This window comes from Alligator sinensis, unplaced genomic scaffold (assembly GCF_000455745.1).
Source record: "Alligator sinensis unplaced genomic scaffold, ASM45574v1 scaffold990_1, whole genome shotgun sequence".
NCBI classification, from domain to species: domain Eukaryota; kingdom Metazoa; phylum Chordata; order Crocodylia; family Alligatoridae; genus Alligator; species Alligator sinensis.
Window position 1 is genome coordinate 47333 of NW_005842506.1, and position 13546 is coordinate 60878.

Genomic DNA, 13546 nt, shown 5'->3' on the forward strand with positions numbered 1-13546 from the left:
GAAGGGAGTTCCCCAGCCTGTAGGTATGCTGCTGGTTCTTCCTCCCCAGGTGCAGCACCTTGCACTTGTCAGTGTTGAAACCCATCCTGTTCTCATCCGCCCACCCCTGTAACCTGTCTAGGTCCGATTACAGCCTATTCCTCCCTTCTGGCGTGCCTACTTCTCCCCACATCTTAGTGTCATCTGTGAATTTGAACAGGGTGCTTTTTACACCCTTGTCCAAGTCGCTGATGAAGATGTTGAACAGTGCGGGCCCAAGGACTGAGCCCTGCGGAGCCCCACTGCCCACATCTCTCCAGGTTGAAAATGACCCGTCCACCACCACTCTCTGGGTGCGGCCCTCCAGCCAACTAGTGACCCATTTGATTGTGTAGGTGTCGACACCACAGTCCCCTAGTTTTTCAATGAGAATGGGGTGAGAGACAGTGTCAAAGGCCTTCCTAAAGTCCAGAAAGACTACGTCCACTGCTACACTGCATCTAAGGATTTTGTGACCTGGTCATAGAAGGCCACCAGGTTGGTCTGACAGGACCTGCTTCTAATGAACCCGTGTTGGTTGCCCCTAAGCATAATCTCCCCTGCTGGTCCCTCGCGGACATGCGCCAGGATAACTCTCTCAAAAACCTTACCTAGGACCGAGGTAAGACTGACTGGCCTATAGTTTCCTGGGTCCTCCTTCCTCCCTTTTTTGAAATTGGGAACCACATTGGCCCTTTTCCAGTCCTCTGGCACTACACCAGAGCACCATGAGTGCTCGTAAAGCCGTGCCAGGGGTCCCGCTATGACCTCTGCCAATTCCCTCAGCATTCTGGGGTGGAGATTGTCAGGACCTGCTGATTTAAATACGTTCAGTCTCTCCAGAAGTTCACTGACTAGGTCCTCACTGACCCTAAGCCTGGGTGCACCTCCCCTGGGACCTACGGGGGTCCCAGTGTGGGGGGTGACCCGGTCCCTGTTCAGAAAAATGGAGGCAAAGAAATCGTTAAATAGGTTAGCTTTGCTGTCTGGTGCAATGACCAGATTTCCTAGTGTGTCCTGCAGAGGCCCCATGTTACCTGGTACCTTCTTTTTACCCCTTATGTATTTAAAAAAGGACTTCTTGTTGTCCTTGATCTGGGTAACTAGTCCCAGTTCCATCTCTGCCTTGGCCTTCCTGCCCACCCCCCTGCGGCCCTGAGCAACTGAGGTATAGTCCTCCCTGGTGATGGCCCCACCCTTCCATTGGGTGTACACCTCCTTTTTAGCTAGGAGATGTTCCCGTATGCTATTTCAACTGCCACCACTCATATCCATCGCCAAGTACCACTGATTCCCAACCTGCCAGCTGATTCCCAACTGACCAATGGTGAATTTATCAATGAGAAAGGCAGTGGGTACTACCCTCTTGGCTATGTTGACATGTCCCCTGAAGCTGTGGTCTCTCTGGAGAAGGTCATAAAGTCATAGAGAAGTAGGGCCAGAAGGGACCTCAGAGGTCATCTTGTCCAACCCTCTGCCTGAGGCAGCATCATTGCTATCCCAACCATCCCATAAAACCATAATCTAAACTCTACATAAGACTACCCTCAACCCTGACACAATATAGACCTAACACCCCAGCCTGCTAAATGTAATGTAGGGGAACCACAGCAGCCAATGTCCTGCTTCTATAAAATGTTGTCAATATACCCTGAAGAAGTCCTGGGTAGTGGGGGGCCATGCCCCCTGTTACAGAGGAAGTCCATACCAATCTGACCGTAGGGTAAAATTCTTCCTGACCCCAACTATGGAAATCGGTCTGACCCTGAGTGGAGGGGCAAGACCCTTGAGGCAGGAACCTCTGGCTTTGCTTCTAATAGGGAGAACTGGCACACTCCAGTTGAAGTCCCCAGCCTTAGCTGTAGCCAACACCCAGTGCCTCTGAAAAGGCTTAAAAACATCCTGACACACACAGCAGAAAAAAGGGAGCAAGGGATTCCACTGCCTCACTGTTCTCACAACGAAGAAGTTTTTCCAGATATCCAATCTAAATTTACTTTGCTGCAACTTCAGGCCATTGGTCTGCGTCCTCCTCTGTGCAGTAAGAGACAAATGATTCCCTAGTTATATCCTCTACTTTCTGGAAGAGACAGTTGTCCTCCACACACATTAGGAACCGGCTTGACATTTTATGTTTGGTTGCATTGTTCTTTCAGCAGGTGTCTGAAAATCTGAAGTGTCCCATCAGTACCATCCCATAGCTTTTCAATATATTTGTCAGTTGCTGTAAGAGTGCCTTATTCACCTCCTTTTCCTGATTATGTGGCCTGTAATAAATACCCATCATTATATTGGTACTGCATCTTTCACCTTTCATCTTCACCCAAATGCATTCCTCTTTGCTGTCTTTTTCCTCCTGAACCAGGGAACAAGTATATGTGTTTTTGATATACAAGGCAACACTACTACTTTTTCTCCCAACCCTGTCCTTCCGAAACAGAGTGTAACCCTCAGTGTTCACAATCCAGTCATAAGAGCAGGCCTCAGTGATGCCAGTCAGATTGTAGTTCTTTTCACAGGCTGCCACTTCCAACTCATCTGGTTTATTCCCCATACTTCTTGCATTTGTATATGTGAATCAGATATATTGTGCATTTTCACCTCCTTGCTTCCTTTTTTTGCCACTTGTTGCAGTCCTGTAGCTCTCTGGTCCTCTTCCAAAGTTGAGTCGATTCTTTGAGTCCTTTCCCCTCTGGACTGCGTGCTCTGTTACTGGAGGGTTTTGTTCACCATCTTTCATGGAACCTAGTTTCAAGTCCTCACTACATTGGCCGTACAATGCCCAAAGATGTGCTTTCCCATTCTTGTGAGATGAATCCCATCTCTTAATAGCAGAACATCCCTCCTAAGAACATCCACCCATTGTCAAAGAAGCTGAAGCCTTCACCTTGACACCACCATCTCAGTCATGCATTCACTACCAAGATACAACGGTCTCTGCCTGGACCCCTGCCTTCCATGGGAAGGACCTATGAGAACAGAACTTGTACTCCAGGCTCCTTAATCCTTCTGCCAAGAGCCCTATAGTCACTTCTGATCTGGTCAGTGTCATTCCTTGCAGTATTGTTAGTATCTATGTGGACAAGCAGGAAGAGGTAGTGGTCCAAAGTATGGATGAGCTTTTGCAGACTCTGTGACATCCTGAATACAGGCTCCAGGCAGGCAATACACCTGAGCTCCCAAATCTGGACAGCAAATTGGTGCCTCTGTCCCCTGCAGAAGGGAGTTACCGTCCACCACCACTCTTCTTGATGGAGTGGTTCTGGAGCCCCTGTCTTTGGGGCCTTGCATTTCCTGCTCTTTAGGCTGCTGCCACTTCTGCCTCATGCATGCAGATCTCTTCTCTTTTTCCTCTTCCTCAGCAGTGCCATTGTAGAGTGCTTGGAAGTGGGTGCTGACCTCAGTCCACTCCTCTTCAATTCTGGGTGACCTCCTCCTTTGAGTAGTTGCATGCTGCCACTTCTCCTTATTGCCCTTTAGCCCCTCCAGTACCAGCCTCTCGTAATCCTTGTCTAGGTAATCTTCCTGGTCCCGAATGCAATGAAGCATGGATACCGGTGATTCCAGTCTGTGAATCTTTTCTCAAAGGCAGATGCCAGCTTACACTTGGTGCAGATGAAGTGCTTCTGACCCTCTGGGAGGAACACGAACGTGGCACATCCGACACAACAGCTGTGTCGTAACAACTGACACGGACTCCATTTGTGCCTCCTTTGCTTCCCGAGCTCACCAGTGCTAAAGATAAAAAACGAGGGAGGGAGAGGGGAAAAAACAAAGACACACCACAAGGACCTGTACAACAAGCACCCGCACTAGGGTCCTTTGCCCACACTCCCACCCACGCCAGACCTTTGCAGCTGGAACCAATCTCTTTGAGGGCCAGATTCAGCCCACTGCCTGGCCTAGGAGAACTAGGCAGCACTTAGTGGAATAATCAGAAAGCAGATGTAAACAAAACCCACAATTAGCATGTAATAAGTCTACAATGCAATGGACTCGGAAGCAACAGAAGAAAGGAAAATACCCCAAAATAAAATCGCTAAAAGAGTTTCTTGAACCACAGCGACAAATTTTTTCTGGGTTACCTGCTACCTTTCTCTCTGTGTTTGTCTTTGGATTTTTTCTTTTTCTTTGATTTCTTGTGTTTTTTCACCTTTTGCTCCTCTGAAGGCTCACGCTGCAGGGTCTTTTTGCGCTCCCTTTCTGCCTCACTGTCACTCTCGTCTCCAATAGGGCATCTTCTTTTTCTGTCCTTTACGTCCTCATATTTGAGGCAAGAAGTCTCAAAACTGGAAGTGTTTTCTCCCGCTGTAGGTGCACTTTTCTCTGAGGAATACTTTTCAGAATGCTGTGGGGGTGCTGGGCAATGGTGAAAGTCTCCTTTGGAGCTGCTGAAGTTGCGTTTCTCTCTCTCCTTAGTGGCTGGCTCATGAATCCATCGTGTCTTGTAGTAATAGTCCTTGTATGACCTAGGGTCATAAATGTGGCTTGGTTTCGCATACTCTCTGTCCACGTGAGAGAACTTTCTCTCTCGATTGTCTCTTGGCGCATGGAAAGGATAATAATCATAGTAATATCTACCTTTGTCCCACCTTCGTGGGATGTCTTGGTAATACCTCTCTCTATTCCAAGAGCCTTCTCTCTTCGGAAGGTAATACCAACCCCCGTCCTTATCATTTTGTTCTCTGCTGTGGGATCTGTAATCAGGATACCTTCCGGAGCTTCTGCTGCTTCTTTCATTATGCATGAGTTTGTATTTGCTCCCATTGTCATGGTGCTTCTTGTAGTGATGATCTTGCTTCCCCCTCTCACTGCTGTACGTTCGTCTCTTTCTGGAGTCACGACTGTCCAGTTTCTCCTCGTTTTCAGAGTGCCGTCTCTTTTTACAGTAGTGCTCCCTCTCCATCTTCTTGGTGGTGCAGACCTTTTCTTTACCTGGAGAATGTGTCTGAAGTTTTTGTCTTTCTGTGTCTTCTCCAAGTTTGTCATTATCGCTCAGTCCCTCATTTTCCTTAGAATAGCTCTCTAGAACCTTGCTCAGTTTTGTAGGAGAGTCCACAGCACTTTGTCCCTCTGGATAGTCACTAGTACTGTGCTTTGTTTCTTGGCATTTGTCTGTAATGTTTAAGGTAGAAAGTTTTTTGGAACTACATTCACTGTCAGACTTTATAAGGGAGCTTTGTCCCAGTTTCTCTACAGTCTCCGCAGGCCCTTTGACGTGCAGAGGAGCCTCCTTTAACATCACCTTTGCTTCTTTTGGTCCTCTTGCCTTATCCGCAGACTCCTCAAGAGCACGTTCCTCTTCAGTGCCCAAGGTTCTCTTCTTAGCTTTATGCTGATCAATGATGTCAGAATGATCCTCCTCCTTTCTCGCCACAGTATTCTCTACAATTCCTTCTTTGGTAGAAATGGTCTCAGGAGCTGATGCATCAAAAGGATGCCTGTTTGGGGGCCTCAGATTCCTCTGAGTTGGGTGTTGCCAGTGGTGTTTATGAGGTAGCAGGATTCTATGGTATCACGTATGAGGATCTATGATAGCTCTTTGTAATAAGTATGTGTCAGTCTTTGAGTAGTGGAGACCAGATTGGCAGCACAGTTCCTCCTGAAGTGGGCCTTCAAGACCTTGGTCATGATGTAGCTCTGGTACCAATTGCAATTATGGCCATGAGCCACCATTTTAGTGGTGATGTGCTGAAGGACAGCCTGGTTGCCATGGCTTGTCCTGAGTGACTTCTGGATTTCCTTTTGGCCTCAAATGGCATAGACACTGGGTGCTGGTCTGTGGTGATCTATTCCAGATTGGTTCTCATAGTCATCCCACTGTAGCCCTGAACCATGTCCCCAGGTTGTGTGGCTTGTGAGAAGGCCTGGTTTGACTTCATGCAGAGCAGTACGTATGCAAGGTTGCATATGAGCAGAGCTCTATGACACCAGAGCAGTAGAGTTCAGCATGAGTCATGGGTGACCATTTGGAGTCACGGTAGGCATGGTGTCATGGATCTTGCCTCTTTCAGGGGAAGCTCTGCCTCAGGACTTTCCAAAAGAAGTCTTGTTTGGTCCCCCTCCTTCAGGACCCACTGAAGGCAGCCCTGACAGCTTCTGAAGGGGCAAGCCTCTGGCTTGAGAACGTAGCTCCAGTCTGTCCCTGGCTTTCCCAGTGATCCATAGCACCTCTGCCTCAGTGCTCCTTCTTTGGTCAGCTTCTGGAAAGGGGGTGTTTTCTTCTTCAAAGGGAGAGGGATCAGAGTGCCACTGTCCCCAAAAACACAGCAAACAGCTCCGCTTCAACAGTTTGTCCTTCCTCAGCTTCCGCTCTGTTCTTTTTGCAAGTATTCCTTCCTCTGTGCTCTGTCCTCCCCTACGACTACTCTCCCTGTCCTCCTGGGGACTGTCCTGTATCTTACTCTCTCTGTCATCCGTGGAACTACCCTTTATTTCTCCCCTGCTCTCTCAGAGCCTCCCTCCTTCTCTGGCACAGTCAGGCCCACTCCTAACTAAACAGTTACAGAAATATAGTGTTAACCTGGAGACTAACGCCCAGTTAAATGAAACATGTTATGGAGAACCAATCATGGGGCAGTCTCTGTGGCCTGTTGCCAGGCCCAGACTGCCATCTCCCCCTCAGGTAAGAAGGGCATCTAGATTTCCTACTTGTGAACTATCTACAGCAACTGTGTACCTCAGCCCATGCGCACACTGAGCACCCAGAGGGTTCCCCACAAAAACTCAGCCCACCTAACCTCTCTGGTCACAGGTGTGGAGTGGAAAATGGTAGGATGCTGAGCACATGGTAACCTTTATTGTGCTTTGGTTGAGTGTGCAGACATGCCTGAAAGTGCTTCAAAATTAAACGCTTCATAGAAGTTGCTGTTTTTTGAGGCCTTCTTACATAATAACCTGCATCTTCTCATGCACTAATTCATGTGCTGCCTTAATTTATTGCAACACCCCCCTACCCCCCGTTTAATTGCATAGGAATCTCTTCATAGAATCATAGAAAATTTGGGTTGGAAGGGACCTCAGGAGGTCATCTAGTCCAACACCCTGCTCAAAGCAGGACCACCCTCAACTAGATCATCCCAGCCAATGCTGTCTAGCTAGGTTTTGAAAACCTCTAAGGATGGAGACCCCACCACCTTGTTGGGTAACCTGTTCCAGTGTTTTACTACCCTCCCAGCGAGAAAATTCTTCCTAATATCTAACCTAAACTTCCCTTGCTGCAACTTGAGACCATTGCTCCTTGTTTTGTCATCTGCCACCACTGAGAACAATCTAGTTCCATCCTCTTTCAAACCCCTTTCAGGTAGTTGAAGGCTGCTATTAAGTCCCCTCTCAGTCTCCTCTTCTCTAGACTAAATAAGCCCAGTTTCCTCAGTCTCTTCTCATAAGTCATGTCCCCCAGCCCCTTCACCATCTTTATTGTCCTCCAATGGACTCTCCAATTTGTCCACATCCTTTCTGTAGGGGGGGGCCCAAAACTGAACACAGTACTCCAGGTGTGGTCTCACCAGTGCTAGATAGAGGGGAATAATCTCTTAACCTTGACTTACTGGCAACATACCTACCAGTGCAACCCAGTATGCCACTAGCCTTCTTGACAACAAGGGGACACTGCTGGCTCATATTCAGCCTATTGTCTGCTGTAACCCCCAGGTCCTTTTCTGCAGAGCTGCTGCCAAGCCAGTCAGACCCCACCCTGTGTGGTGCATAGGATTGTTCTCTCCTAAGTGCAGGACTTTGCACTTGTCCTTGTTGAACCTCATAACATTTCTTTTGGCCCAATCCTCCAATTTGTCTAGGTCACTCTGAATCCTAGCCCTACCCTCCTTCGTATCTACTGCTCCCCCCAGCTTGTTGTCATCTGCAGACTCGTTGAGGGTGCAGTCTATTCCATCTTCCAGGTTATTGGATGAAGACATTGAACAAAACCGGCCCCAGGACTGACCCCTGGGGCACTCTACTTGATACTGGCTGCCAACTGGACATTGAGCTATTGAGTACTACTTGCTGAGCCCAGTGCTCCAGCCAGTTTTCTGTCTACTTTACAGTCCACTCATCCAACCCATACTTCCTCAACTTGCCTGGGAGAATGTTGTGGGAGACCATGTCAAAAGCCTTGCTAAAAATCAAGGTACACCACATCCACCAGTCTCCCTGTATCCACAGAGTCAGTCATATCATCATAGAAGGCAATCAGGTTGGTCAGGCATGACTTGCCCCTGGTGAATCCATGCTGACTGTTCCTAATCACCTTCTCCTCTAAGTGCTTAGAATTGGATTCCTTGAGGATCTGCTCCATGAATTTTCCAGGGACTGAGATAAAGCTGACTGGTCTGTAATCCCTTGGATCCTCCTTTTTCCCTTAAATATGGGCACTATGTGTGCTCTTTTCCAATCACCTGGGGCCTCTTCTGATCACCATGAATTTTCAAAGAAGGTGGTCAGTGGCTCTGCAATCACATCAACCAACTCCCTCAGCACCCTCGGGTGCATCCCATCCATCCCCATAGACTTGTACATATCCAGCTTTTCTAAGTAGTCCGTAACCTGTTCTTTCACTGCTGAGGGCTGCTCACCTCCTCCCCAAACTGTGCTGCCAGGTGTAGTAGTCTGGGAGCTGACCTTGCCTGTGAAGACTGAGGCAAAAAAAGGCATCGAGCACTTCACCGTTTTCTGCATTCTCTGTCACAAGGTTGCCTCCCCCATTCGGGACACACACTTTCCCTGATCCTCCTCTTGCTACAGACATACTTGTAAAAACCCTTCTTGTTATCCTTCACATCCCTTGCTAGCTGCAACTCCAATTGCGCTTTGGCCTTCTTGACTTCATCCCTGCATGCCCCAGCCATGCTCTTATATTCTTCCCTAGTTATTTGTCCATGTTTCCAAGTGATGATTGAAATATTTCTGGAGAAATATGAGATTACAAAAGCTCTGATGTACTACTCTTTACCTCTCTAAAATATGCACCACCCTTAAAAAAAATGTCCTGATTTGTTTAACTTTGATGCTCAGCATTGGATAAAATGCTGAATTTTATCCAAGGGCAAAATGTCTTTTAGAGCTCTTTTGGAGCTTTATGTGGCTTTCCATAAACTGTTTTAACCTGAGCCATGGTAGCTGTGCCATTAGCACTTTGGAGATCCCATCCTTTGGGGAAAAGAAAAATTGGTTTGAATTAAAACCTGCCTGGCACTTTGGATGGTAGTCTTTGGGAATCATTCTGTATGGGCAGGAGCATGGAGCAGCTTGCCTAAAGAGCCTTTCCCCCTCTCTGCTTTTGTTCAAAGGCAAGGAAAGTCTGTATCAAGGCTTCCATCCTATTAACTCACCTTGTTCTGCATCCTGGGATCAGCATGTGTGTACTGCATTCTTCCATATTGGCTGAGAGAGGAATGGAGTGAAAATCAAATGGAATTTACCTTTTGTGATTTTTCAGTTGTACTCTAAGGAAAAATGAGGTGAATGCTCAGGTCTGGTAACTTTAAGGAATAACCTTGTAATGGCAGTGTGGAGTCATCTCCAATCCTTTAAGCCAGGACTTCTAGACCAGTTACAGATTCTAGTTGCACACAAAGGAACAGTCAAATTCAAAGACTCAAACCACAGCTTATTTTAACTCCCAGTCCCTCAACATTACTAAGTTTTGTTCACCAGCACTGGGTACATTGTAAAGTTTTAGTTTGGATTTGTACCTGAACTTGTGACAAATCTAGGGATCCTGTGGTACTGAGCATAACATTAAAATCTGGCAGTTTAAGTATTTGTGGAGAAATATGAGGTTACAAAAGCTCTGATGGACCACAAGCACTTTCTGTACCACTCTTTACCTCTCTGAAATACGCACCACCCTTTAAAAAGTCTCCTTTGTTTAACATACCAAGGATGTTTGCCTGTAAGCATGAAGGAAATGCCTTAAGGTAATTGACTTGCTATATTTAATTTGAATTCCATAGCTCATAAAACTAATGCAACAATGTGTAACTCTATGGTATGTTAATAGTGGGAAATATACTATTTCTTAGCATTTAAAGGAAGTATCTTAAGCAGCAGTATATATTCATTTTTTTCTTTGAATGGAACAGTTAGATTAAATGTGGTGCTCAATAACTATATAACTTACCACCAAAGTTGTTAGAATAGAATTATTCTAAGAGAATATTTTATTTCAAATGTCCTTTGTAGCAGTATTATCAGGGATTGAAATTAAGCCAAAATTTCCACTAGCTGTGAGGCCAGTAAAGAAAGATATTAATTTGCAAGAAATAAATGGCTTGTGAAAACTTTGGCCAGGCCAGGTACACCCACGAGAAGGGCGAAACAACCTTTCTGACTTTTATTGACCTTGACATCCAGGTGAGACTTAGGTAAGTGACTGCCATAGCCTGAAGCAGCATTTATTACTGTTTAGCCATACTGAGTAAAAAGCATACTGATGGCAATAGACTTCTCCCTTCTGGTTGCTTTGAAAACTGTGATAGAGGGACCTCCTGTGAGTTGAAAAATAGATTTTCTAATATCACGGTAAGCAACATAGAGATAGGAGGCACAGAGAATAGTGCCAGGCAGACTGCTGCTTTTGCTGTTTCTGTCTCCTGTCAGCATTCACAAACACTTTGATCCTAGGCCACCAATTTCAACCCCTGACTCCATACAATTTAGGGAAAAAAGCACGTGTAATAGTTAAGCTCAGCTGGACTGACTTAAATGCCACATAACCTGAGTAAATAAGCTCTTTAAAAGTGACTTAACATTTTGAAGTTTGAAGTATATGGTACAAAACTGAAAATTTATAATCTGAGCAGCATTTATAAAGCTTCATATAAAAAGCAATGAATATTTTTAAATTTAGTACATATCTACTTAGATATGCTTGCTGGAAAAGCTAGGTCTGTTGTAGACCATAAGCTACAAATTAAGACTTGTGGCTTACTAGTTTTCTTTCTATATTTTCTTGGAAAATGTTTCTAATTTGTTTAAATATAAAGTTAAAATGTAAATACTGTACAGTTATGTATTGGTTTGCATTGTGTGTATACATGACTTGCATGAAAAACATTCTGTATCCATCATTGTTAATGTTTGCGATAATGCTATAGTTGTGTAAATCCATTGTAATAATGTTTTCATTTACCAGTAAAACTTGTTGCTTAAAAACTTGATGAGAACCTTTCACTCTCAAAAATAAAATATGAAACCATACAGCTGTTTAACTCCTTTCATTTGCTCAAACACATGCATCACTTTTTTTTATGGCTAATGCGTGGAATATCTAAATACAACCACCCCTTTTTCCATCTCTGGTTTCAGTGAGCAAGTTAAATGGTCTTCCCCACTCTAATATATTTGATCTCATTGAGTGCAACATATACACTGAAATGCAAGTGATAACTCATGAAGAAACGCTTTCCTCGAGCACCCTATATTTGGCCAAGCAGTATCTGATGATTGTTCATTTCTCTCATGGCAGGATACAAAAATAGTTGCACAAGTGACCAGAGCCTACAAATCTTTTCCTCTTAATTAGGCAGCAGTGACACTGCCAAAGGAAGAGAAAAGGACAGATTCGAATTCTATTAGGAATGCCATGGGTGGAAGATTCCTTGACCTGAGCTCTGGTTTGTGCACCTCCAGCTCCTAACTGGAGAAGTGGTAAGCACAAGAGAGAGATGTTTGTTAAAGGTTTAAGTTTTTTTTTTTTCCTGCCAGGTATTTTAAATAAAAATAATTCCTTTTATTATGAAGAACCAGTTGTTTAGTGTGTTACTCCTAAGGATACAGATAATCAAATTAATGACTTCACAGCCCAGTAACTGTCCATCTGCTTGCTTTTACCACTCAGCCAATGAAAGCTAAACTAGGACAACCTGGCCCTATTTTTATTCAGGCATATGCTGTTCAATTAAAACTTTCTTACCATGAGCAGCTGCCAAGGAGTCTCTACCTCTTAGTCACTGCTTCTGCTGACATGTTCAGCGCACCATCTTTTCAGTAGCACCTGAAGACGAGAACTAGAATTCCCTTGGAGCCTGCACTTTAAACAAGAAGAAATCTAACTTTTCTCCTTTTCTGACTGCAATACAAAACCAACTATCCTCTCTTTATTACAGTAGAGCGTGGACTCTCATCGGACTTGCTTCTTTTTGGGAAGACCAGTGGGCTTCTTGAGTAAGAGCTGGCTGAAAAAGGCGGTTTACATGAGATACTATACTAGATTGATGGGGTAGAGTTGAACAACTCAAGACATTGGAAAAAGTTTATTTTGTTGTATTTATATACTATATAAATTTTTCATGCTATATATTTACAGTGGGGCAAGTGCTTTATCTTTAAAAAAACAAAGATCAGACGTTGACATCTCTGAACAACACAGCTTGTATAAACCAGACAGATTATTCAGATGAACTGTATTTAATACAGTTTCCCCACTCCATCTCCTGATGCAGGACCAGTGAATTATAAGTGTATCACAGTTTGATAGCATTTCATAAGAAAAATAAAATCACAGTATGAATTTGTCTGTAACTAGAAACTGTAAAGGGACAAAGCCAGACAACTTAGACTAGACAAGTGACACTATATAAAAAACGTAATAATAAAAACAATGGTAAGATATAGAAATAGCCTGTGAAATACATTCAGAACTGTATATTCTGAGCCGTATGTTTCACAAAGTTCAAAATCAGAACTTTTCATAAGGATATTTTTCTTCAAATCTTGAATATAACTGAAGCATAAAGGAAATTAGTTCCTACAGTCAGAACTGTATATTTTGAACAGTATGTTTCACAAAGTTCAAAACCACAACTTTTCATAAGGGTCTTTTTCTCCAAATCTTGAAAGTAACTGAAGTGTAAATTATTTGAGTCAGAACAGTATATTTTGAGCAGTATGTTTGACAAAGTCCAAAACCAGAAGTTTTCATAAGGGTCTTTTTTCTCCAAAGTCTTGAGTATAACTGAAGTGTAAAGTGAATTAGTTTCTAGTGTCAGACATCACAGAAAACAGATTAAGCTCTTGCAAAACTCTTGTTATTGGAGAGCTTGTGAAATTTTTAAATAAGTCTTTAAATTAAATATACAGACTGTCAGTTGCAGTTTTCATAGTTCTGTGGTTTTCCTGGTCTCTCTCGCACCAGATGTCTAACTTGGAGTAACATTACATGAATAACACATAGTCAACCTGAGTCTGTAATTAAGCAGCATTGAGATGTTCTATTCCAGGGCATTAATTTTCAGTGTGATATTTACATGGTATTTTACAATGTTCAGCAGTTGTAAGAAAGTTTCAGTCCTTTTGGATTGCGGGCAGATTTTATAAAAGAAAGTCCCGAGGTAAAAATTAAAAAAAGTTCTTCAATGGTAAAATTCTGTACAATAGTCTGAAGCACCACTTATGGATTGAAGAGTCAATAGTTTATAAATATAATTTAAGTTGGGTAGGGATGGCTTCCATCAGAATCTGAAAGAATGGAAAATAATGTTACTGCTAGATTAGAACTTTTGATACAAAAGATATTGGTTCAGCA

General features: G+C 43.9%; 1 protein-coding gene across 4 annotated transcripts in view; it reads right to left on the minus strand.

Moving 5' to 3' along the window:
- Window positions 1-1154: 1154 nt before the first annotated feature.
- USP42 (ubiquitin specific peptidase 42) overlaps window positions 1155-13546 on the minus strand; it is a 29512-nt gene continuing 17120 nt past the window's right edge. For 3 of the 4 annotated variants that reach the window (XR_001358645.2, XM_025213116.1, XM_014523577.2), the window contains one exon: window positions 12245-13479. Coding sequence is in view for 3 of the 4 variants with exons in the window: in XM_025213116.1 (XP_025068901.1) it covers window positions 13473-13479 (7 nt within the window). In the remaining variant the exon portion in view is untranslated. Of the gene's footprint in view, window positions 5413-12244; window positions 13480-13546 lie in introns of those variants that run through there. The other variant, XM_025213117.1, reaches the window with a different exon arrangement.